This window comes from Dreissena polymorpha, chromosome 2 (assembly GCF_020536995.1).
Source record: "Dreissena polymorpha isolate Duluth1 chromosome 2, UMN_Dpol_1.0, whole genome shotgun sequence".
In the NCBI taxonomy this organism is placed as follows: Eukaryota; Metazoa; Mollusca; class Bivalvia; order Myida; family Dreissenidae; genus Dreissena; species Dreissena polymorpha.
In genome coordinates, this window is record NC_068356.1 from 80,042,107 (window position 1) to 80,060,063 (window position 17,957).

Below are 17,957 nucleotides of genomic sequence, written 5' to 3' on the forward strand. Positions count from 1 at the left end.
AAGGAAAGGTCACTTCGTTTATAGATGTTATGAAAAAGGCACTGTGTAAATTGCTATAATTTAAATAATCGTATAATAGAAATGTGAGGCATTTGCACAAACAAGTTAAATCAAACACAGCAATTCTTTGAAGAGGAAAATTACTGGCTCTTTATGAGCCCCCATATCTTCATACTAGCTGAAATGTCATTTGAGCTTTGACACATTTAACCCATGTATGCCTAGTGGACTCTCCCATCCTTCTAAATTAGACCAATTTATTTCCAAAATTAGGGATGTCTAAGATATTTATTCCTATATTTAAGCAAACAGCGCAGACCCTGATGAAACGCCGCATCATGCGGCGTCTCATATGGGTCTTCGCTGTTTGCCAAGGCCTTTTTTTCTAGACGCTAGGCATAAATGGGTTAAGTATGGTATTTATCCATCGCATATACAGACAGACAACAAAAACGCTTATTATGCAAAAAAGATGCCATTGCTACACAGAAAACGCATTCTGTTCCGTTTACGTGCATGCCTTAAGAGAACTGTGTCTTATGTCTAAAAATTTCGCATTTCCTCAAACCAGGTTTAAGTGTACTTTTTTCGCAAATATTTACAGAAAGCTGTGGGCACTTTGACTCATGAACACGTCTGCGAACAGGATATTGTGCCCGCCTTATGAGCGTCAGCTCCCTCCTTAGTTCGATCCCCTTCTATGAACGTTCTCGAGGTCCCTCGTGAGACTACAAGTACTGGTTTAAACATGAATCGGGCTTAATAGTGGATATGTAGGCAATATTGATAATTGCAATACAAATAAAATTAATATAATATAATATAATATAATATAATATAATATAATATAATATATTAAGTGTCTTTTAGAGCGAGGTGCATCTTAGCATTATCTTGCGGTCTGTGACGAAGTGCTAATGCAGTTTGTGTACATTGTACTAATTTGTACATCAACTGTAAGATTGCAAGTGTTTAGACGATGAGATTTGAACTTGTGCTGGATTTTATACTTCCCTATGTCACCATCCTATGAACATCACCACTAATAGAATGTGCTTAGATGACTGGTCCGTAACCGACCAAATAAACTATAGGGCGTGCTTATAATAAATTCAGGTGGCCATACACAACATCGACAGTTGCGCTGTACAACTACAAATAAAACATCAAAATACATGTAACTTACAGACAAAGATTATTCCCAATATAATTAAATGCGAATTCCTATTTTGGTTATTATACATTTTATACAAGAAACTGGTTTGTTTTCTTTTATTCCCAAAGACGGCAGATAAAAGCTCGTTTCCTTGATTGGTATCAAATTGTTGTATCGGATTGCGAACAATCTGGCTATAATGATAATTGCCAAATTATAAAAATTAGTATTACATTCGATATGATACCTTCCTATTCAAAACATCGGGCATATTCGTAAGACGTATAGAAAGCATTTCATCGTAGATTCCAAACTTGCATTGATACAAATTTCCGCTTGAAAAGATTGACGAGTTTTTAAAACGAAAATTTTGCCACACTTGGCTTCGGTGTTTCCCAGGACCAAGAACGTGACCGGTATGTCATATTTATTATGGAACACACAACCGTAATTCAGCATGTTAAACCTGTTTACGGACAGAAACTGTTATGAAATACTGCCATACGTTTTAAACAAAGGTCCCAATTTTCATGATGTCATACCAACTCGAATATTCTACAAACGAAAGAAAGATTCAAGAGCTTTATCACAAACGAACAGCGACACCTACCGGATTAATGTTGTCGAAGTAAGAATTGGATCCCCATAAATATACTTACATAACTTACGTACATTTAAGTTTTGGCAGAAATCGGATTTTACTTTTTTACTTTTTAATTATTTATGTTGTCATAGCAACCACAGCTTTGGACGGCCAACGAAACTGACATAGTGGGCATATTAACCGCACGGGCCTCTAGCAATATTCAAAATCCCATCAACCTAGCGTAATTACTATTTGAGTTGTAGCAAAATCCAGATTTTAGTTTTCACTTATTGCTCTACGTATGAATTCGCGTGTCACACAAGTCACATATAACAGTGTATGACCGCATGTCATCCATTATATGACGGTCACATATAATTTGTTGGAGCAGGGGTCAATTATTACAGTCATATATAACTGTGTTTGACCACGTGACACTTTTAAATATGTTCATAATATGTGACTGAGTGTATCTGTGTATCCGCGCTCTGTGAAAAGGGGGTTAAATACATGTGCGTAAAGTGTCGTACCAGATAAGCCTGTGCAGTCCGCACAGGCTAATCAGGGACGACAATTTCTGAGATTGGATTTTTGCTAAGAATACACTTTATTTAAACGAAAAATATCTTAAAAATGGAAAGTTGCGTCCCTGATTAGCCTCGGACAACACTTTATGCGCATGCAGAAAACCCCCTTTTCACAGAACGAGGCTCAAATATAAGTGACCGCGTGTAATATATGTCTACGCCGTCAATATTTGATTGAGTGTGCACGTGTGTCTTTTGGACTGATTATGACCATATGCCACTTATTTCTAAATGTGTCAGCATTTAACACATCTATATGTATGCCTGACCTTTTTCACATACGACTGGTTGTGACTGATTGCCAACTGTTTGTAATCATATTTAACATTTCATTACATATGACCGCGTGTTACAATTGACTGCGCGTGGCCCGTGTAACATAAACTACGTGTGGCAGATTGGCATATATTTCTGAGAGTGAACATGTATGACCAAGTGTAATTTATTGCAACGCTTGACCATATTTGGCTAAGTATGACAGCGTGTCATATATTTCAGATAGTGAACATTTGAAACTTAGTGTGACCGCGTGTAATATATTTCTGAGTGTAACCATGTGTGACGGATTGCGATTGTGTGTCATGTTTGCCAACGCGTGACCCTTTCTAACTACGTGTTACCGCATGTGACCGCGTGTAATATATTTCTGAGTGTAACCATGTGTGACGGATTAAGATTGTGTGTCATGTTTGACTACGCGTGATCATGTCTAACTACGTGTTTCCGCACGTGACTGTGTGTTTTCTTAATGATCTATTCCCCAAGTAGATATCTGAAGAAAATATTTTACCCAATACAAGGGAAGCTTCCGTGATTAAAAAAATGGGAAGATAATTTTCAACTCCAAGCACAAACATGATAAAATAACTTCAATTAAAGAGACAGTGTCACACATTGGAACTAGTTTTTTTTCTCTATAAAAACAGAATTTTCGAAGAGATTTTGTAGAATCTAGCAAAGCAGTTTGTTTGGTAGGCTTTTTTGTTGGTATAAAGACATTTTAAAATGAAGTGTGCACTTGGGTTTACAGTTTTAAGTTACGGCATGTGTTGTAGCTAAGTAGCCATTTTTACTCGAAAAAACCCACACCAAAACAATTCATCTTGAAATAAGGAATATGTTATAGTATGTTAGAAAAGTAAAAAAAAAACACCCTTTTAAACGGGCGAATAAAACTGTCAGATGTCCATTGTGCCGTACTCCGTTTTTATGAACATCATGCACTATATTTTAAAACACATATTTGCTGAGCAAAACCGTTTTGACGTCGAGGATGGATAGTTTAATAGAAAGTCTTGCACATTAAAATGTGTGCTTTTTATGCAACATAACAGTTTTGCGTTCGACATGAACAAGAATTTTTTCCATCTTATGTGTGATTTTATGTGTAAGATATAAGTACATTATTGAAGCAAAAATAAAAAAATCATGTCACTGCCTCTGAACTGATAAAAAGATAAACGCTAAATGATTTCATGACATGCGAGCGCTCAACTTTAAGCAAAGAATTGGCACATTATTAAACCAATACGACGTCATTATGTCCATATGACTTTGGAACAATCCAAATGCGTTCTGCAGGTCATACAAGATGATATGTGCACCTGCTGGCATGTGACCATTTATTTGCGACTGAAAAACAGACAAATAGACAATTTACAAAAGTACGTTACTATTTTAATGTTTTATTTTTTGAAATCATACATCACACATTTTATTTCCACCATGTTGTGGTAGACAACAATGCTAGTGAGTTTAAAGTTAAAAAAACATATTTTAAGCAATCTCGCAAATGCCTCTCGGAGACAGTCTACTGGTCTTGACAGCTTTTCGTACTCTGTCAGGAGGTCTACCTGTATATCACAGCTAAGTAAGACTTCTGGAATTTAGTCAAGAAGACTGTATCAAAACTTTGTATGCCTTTTCGTATTCATTCAAATGGACTTATCGCAACTTTGTTAGGCTTCTGGTCTTCAGTCAAGACGACTGTCTCATAATAGTATAAGGCCTTTCGTATCTTGTAAATAAGTCTGCCTCACAACTTGTTTTTATCTTGTTGTGTTAAGTTAAGATGACTGTCTCCAGCTGTGAAAGGCCTCTCGAATTCAGTTAGAATAACTGACACGGCTTTGCTAGGCTTCTCTTATTCAGTCAATATAACTAACTCAGAGCTCTGAAAGCCTTCTCCAATTCAGTCATTATAACTGACTCACAGATTTGCTAGACTTTTCATATTCATTCAATATGACTGACTCACGGCTCTGACAGGCTTCTCCTATTCAGTCAATATAACTGGACTGTCTCCAGCTGTGAAATGCCTCTTCAATTCAGTCAGAATAACTGACTCACGGCTTTGCTAGGCTTCTCGTATTCAGTCAATATAACTAACTCAGAGCTCTGAAAGCCTTCTCCAATTTAGTCAATATAACTTTCACAAGGCTTTTCATATTCATTCAACATGACTGACTCACGGCTCTGACAGGCTTCTCCTATTCAGTCAATATAACTGACTCACAGCTTTGCTAGACTTTTCATATTCATTCAATATGATTGACTCACGACTCTGACAGGCTTTTCCTTATTCAGTCAATATAACTGACTCACAACTTTGCTAGACTTTTCATATTCATTCAATATGACTGACTCACGGCTCTGACAGGCTTCTCCTATTCAGTCAATATAAGTGACACACGGCTTTGCTAGGCTTTTCATATTCATTCAATATGACTGACTCACGGCTCTGACAGGCTTCTCCTATTCAGTCAATATAACAGAATCACAGCTTTGCTAGACTTTTCATATTCATTCAATATGACTGACTCATGGCTCTGACAGGCTTCTCCTATTCAGTCAATTTAACTGACTCAGTGCTGTTTTTGCTAGGCTTCTCGTATTCAGTCATTATAACTTACTCACGGCTTTGTAAAGCTGTTCGTATTCAGTCAATATAACTACTGACAGCTCTGAAAGGCTTCTCCTATTCAGTGAATATGACTGACACAGCTTTGTTACGCTTCTCGTATTCAGTAACCTGGATTATTTAACACAGGGGCGTAGCTAGCAGTTTTTGAGCTGTAGGCCCGGATATGATACATATAAAACGGGGGGTCCGGGTGTCCTCCTCCGGATTTTTTTTAAATCCTATAACGCATGTGGTGAGATTTTAAGCAGATCTAGACAAATAATAAGATAAGAAAATATAAGACTTTGGCCTGTTTTTCTTTGATATTTTACTGTTTTCGCTCGATGTCAGAGAACTAAATTTTACTGTATTATCTTTATACCAGAGACCTTAATTTTAAAACAAAATGAAACAGAGAAACATTTAAAAGTGTAACACTCCACTTATTCACAAGTCAAACCATGGGAATTCTTTCCAATAATACTGTCTGTATGTCTATAACGGCACCGTAACGTCGTAACGTGTTGAGTGTAAAACTTACTTTTAGTCGATCTATAAACTAAAGAAATCAATATTTCTACACTTAACCGAGGCAAATGTGTCGAAACATCCGTTTCTCTGTGATTTGATCTATAGTCAAGAAGACTGTTTCACAGCTTTGTTAGGCTTCTCGTAGTCAGTCAAGTAGACTGCCTGGCAGCTTTGCAAGGCTTTTCCTCATCAGTCACGCTGACGGTCTCAAACGGTTTTCGAATTCTGCCAGTTGACAACTATTAAAGACTTCTTAAATTGTGTCACGTAGACTGCTCGACAATTATTAAATTGAGTCTAGTAGACTGCCTGACACTTATTTTAGACTTCTTCCTCCCTGACAACTATTTAAGACTTCTTAAATTGTGTCTAGTAGACTGCCTGACAATTACTAAAGATTTCTTAAATTGTTTCAAGTCGACTGCCTAACAATTTTAACGACGTCTCAAATCGTGTCAAGTTGACTGCCTGACAAATATTTAAGACGTGTTAAATTGTGTCAAGTAGTCTGCCTGACAATTATTACAGACATTTAAAATTGTGTCAAGTAGTCTGCCTGACAACTGTAAAAGACTTCTTAAATTGTGTCAAGTAGACTGCCTGACAATTATTAAAGTCTTCTTAAATTGTGGAAAGAAAACTGCCTTACAACAATTCAAGACTTCTAAAATTGTGTCAAGTAGACTGCCTGACAATTGTCAAGTACATCTTAAATTGTGTCAAGTAGACTGCCTTACAATTATTAAAGTCTTCTTAAATTGTGTCAAGAAAACTGCCTAACAACAATTCAAGACTTCTTAAATTGTGTCAAGTAGAATGCCTGACAATTACTTAAGACTTTCTATAATTGTGTCAAGAAGACTGCCTGACAATTGTCAAAGACATCTTAAATTGTGTCAAGTAGACTGCCTGACAACAATACAAGACTTCTTAAATTGTGTCTAGTAGACTGCTTGACAACTTTTCAAAAATTCTAAAATTGTGTCAAGTAGACTGGATGACAACTATTAAATATTTCTTAAACCGTGTCAAGCAGACTGCCTGACAATTATTAAAGAATACTTAAATTGTGTCAATTAGACTGCCTAACAACTATTTAAGACGTCTTAAATTGTGTCAGGTAGTCTGCCTGACAATTGTGAAAGACTTCTTAAATTGAGTCAAGTAGACTACCTGACAACTATCAAAGACTTCTTAAATTGTGTCAAGTTGACTGCCTAACAACTATTTAAGACTTCTTAAATTGTGTCAAGTAGACTGCCTGACAATTATTAAAGTCTTCTTAAATTGTGTCAAGAAGACTGCCTGGCAACTATTAAAGATTTCTTAAATTGTGTCAAGTAGAATGCCTGACAATTATTTAAGATTTCTAAAATCGTATCAAGAAGACTGCCTAACAATTTTTGCCTTAACAATTTTTAAAGACGTCTTAAATTGTGTAAAAGTAGTCTGCCTGACAACTATTTAAGATGTGTTAAATTGTGTCAAATAGTCTGCCTGCCAATTATTAAAGACGTTTTAAATTGTGTCGCATAGTCTGCCTGACAACTATAAAATACTTCTTAAATTGTGTCTGGTAGACTGCCTGACAATTATTGAAGACGTTTTAAATTGTGTCAAGTAGTCTGCCTGACAACTATAAAAGACTTCTTGAATTGTGTCAAGTAGACTGCCTGACAATTATTAAAGTCTTCTTACATAGTGTCAAGAGGACTGCCTGACAACTATTAAAGACTTCTTAAATTGTGTCAAGCAGTCTGCCTAACAATTGTTAAAGACATCTTAAATTGTGTCAAGTAGACTGCCTGACAATTATTTAAGACTTCTTAAATTGTGTCAAGTAGACTGCCTGACAACTATTTAATACTTCTTAAATTGTGTCAAGTAGACTGCCTGACAATTATTAAAGACTTCTTAAATTGTGTCAAGTATACTGCCTGACAATTATTAAAGACATCCTAAATTGTGTTAAGTAGACTGCCTGACAACTATTAACGACTTCTTAAATTGTGTCAAGCAGACTGCTTGACAATTATTAAAGACTTCTTAAATTGTGTCAAGTAGACTGCCTGACAATTATTAAAGACTTCTTAAATTGTGTCAAGTAGACTGCCTGACAACTATTTAAGACTTCTTAAATTGTGTCAAGTAGACAACCTGACAATTATTAAAGACTTGTTAAATATTGTGTCAAGTAGACTGCCTGACAACTATTAAAGACTTCTTAAATTGTGTAAAGTAGACTGCCTCAAAACTATTAAATTCTGTCTTGTAGACTGTCTAGGACAGCTTTTTAATTCTGAATTTTTATCGTAACAAATATGCTATGGCTTCTTAAAGTCAGTCCAAAAACTTTGTGACCGCCCTTTAAAGCTTCTTTCATTCGGTCAATTGAATTGCTTTTAAGCATGTATGCGTCTTAAATTCCGCCAAAAAGAAAGTTCAACAGTTATTTAAGGCTTCTTAAAGTATGTCAAGAATGTCTGACATATATTTAAGGTTTCTGACATTCTGTGCAGAAGACTGTGAGGAAGCTCTGTCTTAAATTTATCAAAATAACTGGCAGTTCTTTTAGACTTGTAAAAATTCCGTCTGACTGTCCTTCTGAAATTTTGACAGCTATGACAGCTATATAAGTTTTTTTTTAAAATTCTGTCAGATCTGTCTGACAGGTCTTTAAGGCTTCAAGACTAATATCTTTCACCTTTTTTAAGCTTCTTATAACAAAAGTTCCGCAATAGGAGACATATGCCCCCTAACAAAACAACAACAGGGTTTTGAACTAGTGACCCTAATTTCGAAAGGGGTCAACTACTGTCCAAGGCCATTGCATATGTGAAGTAGCAAGCCGATCGGTCAATTCATTGACGAGTTATTGATTGGGAACTATTTTCACACTTATTGTGACAGTGACCTTGACCTTTTGACCCCAATTTCAACAGGGGTTATACACTGTCCAAGCACATGGGAAGTATCAAGCCAATCGGTTAATTGGTTGACAAGTTATTGTTCGGAAACAATTTTCAAACTTCTTGTGACAATGACCTTGACTTTTGACTTAGTTACCCCAATTTCAATAGAGGTCATCTACTGACCAAGGTCAATGCACATGCGAAGTATGAAGCCAATCGATCAAGTTGTTGAGGAGTTATTGAATGAAACGATTTTCATGCTTATTTTGATAGTAACCTTTCACCTGGTGACCCTAATTTCAATTGGGGGCCATCTACTGTCCAAGGCCAATGCACATGTGAAGTATCAAGGCAATCTGTCAATTTGTTGACCAGTTATTGATCGGAAACGATTTTCACACTTATTTTGACAGTGACCTTAACCTTTGACCCCAATCTAGTGACCAAGGAAAATGCACATTGGAAGTATAAACCCAATCAGTTAATTTGTTGACGAGTTATTGATCGGAAACAATTTTCACACTTATTGTGACATTGACCTTGACCTTTGACTTAGTGACCCCAATTTCCATAGGGGTCATCTACTGTCCAAGTCAATGCACATGGGAAGTATCAAGCCAAACAATCCCTCCATTCACAAGTTATCGATTGGAAACAAACTGGTCTACCGACAGACATACTGAACGACATCCACGTCATCCAGCAAAACAATATAGCCCCTCTTCTTCGAAGGGGGGCATAATAAATGCAAACTTATACAGAGACTCACTCATTTATTTGTTTGGAATTCAAAATTGATCAAGAAAAATAAATACATAAATAGTAACAAATTCAATATATACATAATACACCAGTCTCTCTGCCCATACAACGAACTCTCAAAATACACAAATTTAAAGTAAAACTTCTGTTTTTGCAAATGAAGTAAATGAATGTATATTAATCACAACCATCATTGATAATGGTGAATACAATATTGAAAGAAAGCTAAGAATCACCTCTTTTCAATATATAAATCAGTTCAATGGTCTACAATGAACTTGACTTACCTAATATTCAAAGTAGGTTCTTGAGTACAATTTTAGGTTAGGCTTAACATCAGAATTCTTATTAAAGATAGAAAAGGTAATAACATGCACCTAAAGGAATCAAGTTTTGTTTGTTTGTCTATGACCATCCATTTTTAACGTACTCACACTTTTCCTAACACTTAACTACTGCCTGATGTTATCATACAAATGCCAGTATCTTCCTGCCCTCCTTGAATCAGAGGTAGTGCCAGAGGGCCGTACATATGATTTCATAACCCATTGCCTCACATGTTATGTGGCAAAGCTAATTTTAGAACTCCCGAACATATTATATCCTTACCTTACTGAATCAAATGACAATTTGGGAAAATACACCAAAACATAAATTAGACCTGCCGGTATACACATTTTTGAAGAAATAAAATGAGATTACGTTTTAAGTTTCATGAGCAGAATCAATTATGACGATGTGTGATATTTGGACGGATGTTTTGATATGTGACAACAAGGGCACAACATGCAATAAATTAATATAGCACAAACTATATAAAATCGTGAACAAAATTCTCACATTTGCAATGGTAAAAACTGTAACAATTGCTTTAGATAAACACCAGATCTCACAAAGAAACTACAAGGCCATAGGGTTTTAACACACAGATCTGCATCAGATAAATCATTAGATAAAAACTATACTAGTCAAATTGTACTGGTCATGACATTATGTGAACATCAAAGCAAACTTTACAAAGTATAAATCACTCATCAAACATGTTTTGCATACAGATGAATCCAATATTCCACATAGATCTATCTCTAATTTAATCCATCCGATTCTGAGAGACAATATGCACAATACAATTCTGTTTGGACAATGATGTGGAAAAGTAAATTAAACAAAACTATATATTGAAATGCCATTAACTTTGAGCAATTCAATACATGTCTATGTATTCTGTAACAAGAAATAACAATAAATTAGTGAGAATGTACACCCTCATAACTGATAAATGAACTACTGAAATACTGTCCATTAAGGTACAGATTTCTGCAAGTTCAAATAACATTTAAAGACAGATTTTTAAAAAATTAAGTTGGTGATAAAACTTTAATAAGTAAAGGGAGGTAATTACTTGTTTGTTTTCCTTAATTCAATTAAAATTATCTCCCTTAGACAGATTTCTTATTAAATATGTTCCAACTACCGGTACTTTCTATTTACCTTAATGTACATGCCACTCTACAAACAGACTGAACAATATTAAAATATGATTTCACAAACATTTAAATTCTTTAAATATGATAACGTAAAAACAAGTGCATTGTGATAATGATATGCACAGTATGTTTGTAATAAAGTATTGACAAAACTTATGTATGACTATTCACAATAAGTCTCGGTATCTAGAGAAACATCAATTGGGCTTAAACAAAAATATAGGATTCTTTAACTGAAAATAATTATTAAACCATGAACAAACCTTCTTTAAAATTTGCTCTTAAACATCTGTAACTACAAATATGTAGTGATATTACAAGTTCTTAGCGGGCTAAGATGTTTTAATCTTAAAAATAATAATAAATACAACAAAACTTTAATTATAATTAAATTATTTATATAACTAGCCACCTCATTACAACAGTTCCTGATCAATGACAGTTTCCAGAAATGTGTTTGAAGCCTCCTCTTTTTTATGATGTTTCAATTATACCACAATCATAAGTAAAGATAACGGCTGTGGCTCATGACTTGGCAATTGTCCGTAACATTTTCTCCATTTTCTGGTCATTCCTTATGATGTTGGACTTGACAGCACCAATCAGATCTAACTGGTCTTTGATCGCCTGATCCACCTCGCTCAACTGAGCTTTCAAGGGCTCCACTGCTCTCTCTGTGATACTGGAACGGGAACAATGAGAGTGCTACAGAATTATAAAGCAGTGGTAGAAGTGCTATATCTTATGGTGATGTTACAGTTGATATAATGTGCAAGTGTTTTTATAATAATAGTAATTGTCATGATTCCACTTTTCCTCCTAATCCTCACAACAACATTGAACAATAGATGTGTTTGTCAGAAACAAAATGCCCCCTAGTGCGCTGCTTTTATTTTATTTTTGACCTTTGACCTTAAAGGATGACCTTGACCTTTCACCACTCAAATGTGCAGCTCCATGAGATACACATGCATGCCAAATATCAAGTTGATATCATCGATATTGCAAAAGTTATGACCAAGGTTGAAGTTTTTTGACACAGACAGACAGACAGACAGGCAGACAGACAGACAGACAGACAGACAGACAGACAGACAGACAGACAGACAGACAGACAGACAGACAGACAGACAGACAGACAGACAGACAGACAGACAGACAGACAGACAGACAGACCAAATTCAATTTACCCCCGATCTTTCGATCCGGGGGCATAAAAATGCCTAGTCAATAATTCTAAATGAGCCTTGCTCTGTGAAAAAGGGTGTTTAATGCATGCATGTGAAGTGTCATCACAGACTGCACAGGCTAATAAAGAGTGACACTTTTCTCTTTTATAATTTTTGTCGTTTAAAGAAAGTCTCTTCTTAACAAAAAGCTAGTTTAGGCAGAAAGTGTCGTCCCTGATTAGCCTGTGCAGACTGCACAGGCTTATCTGGGAGGACACTTTATACACATGCATGAAACCCCCTTTTCACAGAGCACAGCCCTATTCATTTTATTATTAAAATGAATCATGCATATAGCATGTGTTTCAGACAAGGTTTTCATGAGTACAAAGTTACAATCTAGTGCTTTCTCCCTATGAAATGCCAAAAACTTGACTAAAAAGCTTCAAACTTACTCTTTCTCCCTTTTCAATCTAAAACAAGCAAAATCTTTGAATTGACATCCCCCGCTAATATGCTTCTGGACACAATAGTGTTATATTTGACACTAAGAAAGCATTTTTATCAAGATACAAAGGTCATAACTCCGTTATTAACAGATGGTGTACAATGCCATTTGGCGTGCATCATCCTCTTATCCATATAAATACTCATATTAAGTTTCAATGAAATCCGCAAAAGCACTTCCAAGATATGGCTCCGGACACACACAAAAAGCATTTTTCCGAGATACAAAGGGCCATAACACTGTTATTTATTGATGGCGTACAATGCCATTTGGCCTGCATCATCCTCTGATCCATATACATACTCATACCAAGTTTCAATGAAATCCACCAAAGCACTTCTAAGACATGGCTCCGAACGGACGGAAAGATGGACGGACGGACAACGCCAAAACAATATCCCTCCGCCTATGGGGGGGGGGGGGGGGATAAAAAACCTGACTACAAAGGTATACACTAATGCTTTCTAGACATTTAAAGCCAAAAACAGGGACCGTCAGCACCAAACCATTCTTAGACTTAGGTCTAAGAACAAAGAATATTCCTTAAATTGTAATATCAAGTATTTAATTTAATTTTGAGTCAAGCTTGGTAGTAATCACCTCTATCTACGTAATCTGTAATGTACAACATTTTGTTAATGGAATGATCACCATTGGAAACCTGTATATTTTACAATGCTGCACATATTTTTCTTGGTTATAAGTCTATAAAGTCCCAGAACGAGTTGGTGATTAATGGAAAAGAACTATAAAGCTACAAAATCAAGCTTTCACCCTTTTTAATGCCAAAAACCTGACTTACAAAGCTACAAACTAACACTTTTTCCATTGAATACAAAGCAACCAATATACACTTTCTCTTTTTTGACAACCAAACAAAAATCTGACAACAAAGTTACAAACTTACGCTTTCTCCCTCTTCAATGCCAGTGAGTGTTCCTTGTTCTCCTGTTTCCATTTCTCAAGCTCCTTCTGCATGGAGTCCAGGTCCTCCTGTACGTAGTCCATGATCTTACCCAAGGGGTTCGCACTCCTCGTCAGGGTCTGTATGCTGGAACGCAGCTTGTCTATCTCCTTCTGTACAGCCTCACGTTGTTTGCGGCGTTGAGCGTCGGATATTGTTGGTCTTTCCTATGGACGAAATGGAGTTGCTAAATTATTAACCCTTTACCACTCAGATTAGCTCTTTTACGCAGTTTAAATCCTAAGAAAATCAAATAAAATTGAAGACCTTTCTTACTAGATACTGATGAGCAGCAAATAGCTTTAAACCTTAACAGACTGCGAGTTGCTCACATGCTGTTCTGGTTTTATGCTGGATGCATAAAGCCATTTTCACTTTGCTTTCAAGTGGGAAAGGTTTAAGCATGACTCAAACATATTGTTCCAAGTTGTTCTTTAGTGAACATTTGGGTAAATATCTGATTTTTTAAAAAATGTCCTCTATTTGTAGCCATTTGTTTAGTGAGTTTTATATCTTGCATGTAACCTCTGATAAAAGATGTACATATGTTTCCCTTTTTTGCTTTATTTAAAAGGCATAAGCATATCACATATTTTTGAAAAACTTCCCTAATTTTATGACAAAGGTTAACAATTACATAAGAACTCAGTGGAAACAGCCCACGATTTCAACATTTTCACTAACACTTAAAGCCACCAAATATTTAATTATTCAGTTCCTAAAGTAGTCGATATAATGAACCACTGAAGTAGCAAATCTGCTAAATAGAGTGCAAGAGTTTTAGATCAAATAATAATCCCTTACTAACATGTTGCAAACAACCAATACCGATTTGAAAGGATTGCAGTTTAACTGATGATTTTTACATTTAAAAGTTTATTGCCATTTTAAAATGAAACACATGCACACCTACATACATTACAACACTAGTTGTTTTCAATAACAACAACAAATGCATACAAAACAAACTTAACACAAGTCCACCAGATTCACATCCAAAAACAAGTCAATGCAGTAACTCACAATTTTATTTTCCCTGGGTTGTTCATATTCTTTCTTGGTCTCCATAATTTTCTTCACAAGACCACCGTGGTCCTCATCATCATCATCACCCGCTTGTGGTGCAGGCTGGAAGGTAAAATTGAACACTAATGAGAATTGCTCTTGGAAAAGTGAGCTTTTTGAATCTGCATAAACTTTTGTCCTAGATTAGCCTGTGTAGTCAGCACAGGCTACTCAAGAACAATTTTCAGCTTCAAAAGATATTTTCATTTTTTGGAAGTCTCTTCTTTATAGAAATCCAGTGTAGGTGGAAAATATTGTCCCTGATTAGCCAGTGCAGACTATACAGCTTAATATGTGACACTTTACACATATGCATTAAGCTAAGTGTTCTGAAAAAGAGGCTCCAATGAAAATGCCAGGATATAGGGTAAAGATTTATTGACTTTCTCTTTAAACTGGAAACATTCACAGAAAGATATGATTTTCAGCAACTTAAAGAAATACTTACAAGACTAACATATAAAAATAACTATTCATAATATTTTTATATCAAAAATCCCAATTTGATACCTCAAATTGTAAGAATTTATATTCTACTGTAATAACAGTCGAAACCCAATCGCTCAAACTCGCCGGGACTGACAACAAAAGTTTGAGCAATCCGGAATTCGAGCCAACTGATTTCTACTATACTTATGTTCACTTACATGAATCTGCAATAGATTTACATCTCCAGTTGAAGAGTACTCAAAATACAAAAACAGTGCATAATACAATTTTTATATTTTTTTTGCCAAAGGCTACTACACACTGCACATGCACAACTTCATATCATAAGAAAAAAAGAGGGCCTGAAAGTCTCAAAGTTGCTCACCTGAGATAAAAAAGAACGGACCTGTACAAGATATCATTAGAACAAATGTTCTGACCAAGATTAATGAAGAATGAACTATAAATGTAACTTTCAGAGTGCTGACAAGGTTTTACTATAGCCATATAAGGATTAATTCTCCCTGCCCCCTGGTGGCCAGCTTTTTCAACAGACCAGAACCATTTTCGAACTCATACGAGATATCATTAAAACAAATGTTCTGACCAAGATCCATAAAGATCAGACAATAAATGTGGCCTCTAGAGAGTTAACAAGGTTTTACTAAAGCCATATAAGAAAAAAAGCCCCGCTCCCTGGCGGCCATGTTTTTCAAGCAACTGGAACCATTTTTGAACTCCTCCAAGATATCCTTGGGACGAATCCAAGATATCCTTGGGACAAATCTTCTGACCAAATTTCATGAAGATCGGACCATAAAAGTATTAGCAAGGCAAATGTTGAAGCCACACCACACACAAAGCATGACAGACAAAAGGTGATCACAAAAGCTCACCATAACAACACATTGTGCTCATGTAAGCTAAAAAATGCATGCAGGTCTGATCATAGAACCTTGAAAAGCATAGGAATACTGTGTCGATAAAGTCTTGTTTTGTACATGCTTAAGCAAAAATACCTATAAATGTAATAACAATTAATTTGTATGTCCCATTTAAATTATACACAGGCACATATGAGGTGCTTTAAACTATTTTTGTCTTTTCATCTTCTTATTTTGAAACTAATAATATGGCAGATCTTATGTTCCTGTTGAACCACACCAGATACACCACACACACCTGTTCCAGTTCAGGGGGTGGTGCTGCAGCCTCCTCTACTATAAAGGTCTCGTCCTCATCAGAGTCCTTACCATCATCCAGGATCAGGTTCTGGGGCTTACCACTGCCTAATCTGTAACACACAGGGACATATTGCAGGGCTTACCACTGTCTAGCCTGTAACACAGGGACATATTGCAGGGCTTACCACTGCCTAATCTGTAACACACAGGGACATATTGCAGGGCTAACCACTGCCTAATCTGTAGCACACAAGGACATATTGCAGGGCTTAAAACTGCCTAAACTGTAACACACATGGACATGTTGCAGGCCTTACCACTGCCTAATCTGTAACACACATGGACATATTGCAGGGCTTACCACTGCCTAGTCTGTAACACAGGGACATATTGCAGGACCTACCACTGCCTAATCTGTAACACACAGGGACATATTGCAGGGCTTACCACTGCCTAGTCTGTAACACAGGGACATATTGCAGGGCTTACCACTGCCCAATCTGTAACACACAGGGACATATTGCAGGGCTTACCACTGACTAGTCTGTAACACAGGGACATATTGCAGGGCTTACCACTGCCTAATCTGTAACACAGGGACATATTGCAGGGCTTACCACTTATGAGCATTTTTCGAAACAAACGCAGATTTATAAACCTTAACGCGGACCCTAAGTTCAAGGTCAAGGTTACAGGATTAATTTTTTTTGTGCGCATGGAAAGGCCTTGTCCATATACACATGCATACCAAATATGAAGGTTATATATCAAGGGACATAGAAGTTATGAGCATTTTTCAAAACCAAAACGCAGATTTTGAAACCTAAATGCAGACCCTAAGTTCAAGGTCAAGGTCACAGGGGTCAACATTTGTGTGCGTATGGAAAGGCCTTGTCCATATAAACATGCACACCAAATATGAAGGCTAAATCTCAAGGGACATAAAAGTTATGAGCATTTTTCGAAACCTAAACGCAGATTTCGAAACCTAAACGCGGACCCCAAGTTCAAGGTCATGGTCACAGGGGTAAAACTTTGTGTGCATATGGAAAGGCCTTGTCCATATACACATGCATACCAAATATGAAGGTAATATCTCAAGGGACATAGAAGTTATGAGCAATTTTTGAAACCTAAATGCAGATTTCAAAACCTTAACACGGACCCTAAGTTCAAGGTCAAGGGGGTACACATTTTTGTGCGTATGGAAAGGCCTTGTCCATATACACATGCATACCAAATATGAAGCTTATATCTCAAGGGACATAGAAGTTATGAGCATTTTTCGAAACCTAAACGCAAAGTGTGACGGACAGACGGACGGACGGACGGACAGTGCAATCACTATATGACCTCCTTCAAGGGCATAAAAAGAGAACATTGTCTCCAAACTTTAACAATGGTTAATGTAACAAAAAGTTACAAAAAAAAAAAGAGTCTCATGGGCTAATTTTAGCTTTACCTCATGGCCGGTTCCTGCTGTACCGTATCTTCTTTCCGCTTCGGGGGAGCCGGTCTAGCACTGCTGGGTCGCGCTAACCTCCTAGAAATACACACATACTATTAAGACTTGTAATAATGACCAATCAAGCCATACTTATGCCAATAACCACTGCCCTACTTGAAGCTGAGTTAACCCTGTACCACTTAGATACGTATTTTGATGTGTTTGTAGTCCATTAGAAAGTTAAATTTAATAAAAGACCTTTCTTATT

At 36.3% G+C, this 17,957-nt stretch overlaps 1 protein-coding gene across 5 annotated transcripts in view; it reads right to left on the reverse strand.

Moving 5' to 3' along the window:
• Positions 1-9,427: 9,427 nt before the first annotated feature.
• Positions 9,428-17,957, reverse strand: part of LOC127867749 (TRAF3-interacting protein 1-like) — a 35,472-nt gene continuing 26,942 nt past the window's right edge. For all 5 annotated transcript variants that reach the window (XM_052409108.1, XM_052409109.1, XM_052409110.1 and 2 more), the window contains 5 exons: positions 17,705-17,785; positions 16,241-16,352; positions 14,588-14,692; positions 13,508-13,731; positions 9,428-11,605 (listed from right to left, as the gene is read on the reverse strand). In XM_052409108.1, the coding sequence (XP_052265068.1) occupies positions 11,449-11,605; positions 13,508-13,731; positions 14,588-14,692; positions 16,241-16,352; positions 17,705-17,785 (679 nt within the window). In that variant the 3' untranslated portion in view covers positions 9,428-11,448. The remainder of the gene's footprint in view (positions 11,606-13,507; positions 13,732-14,587; positions 14,693-16,240; positions 16,353-17,704; positions 17,786-17,957) is intronic.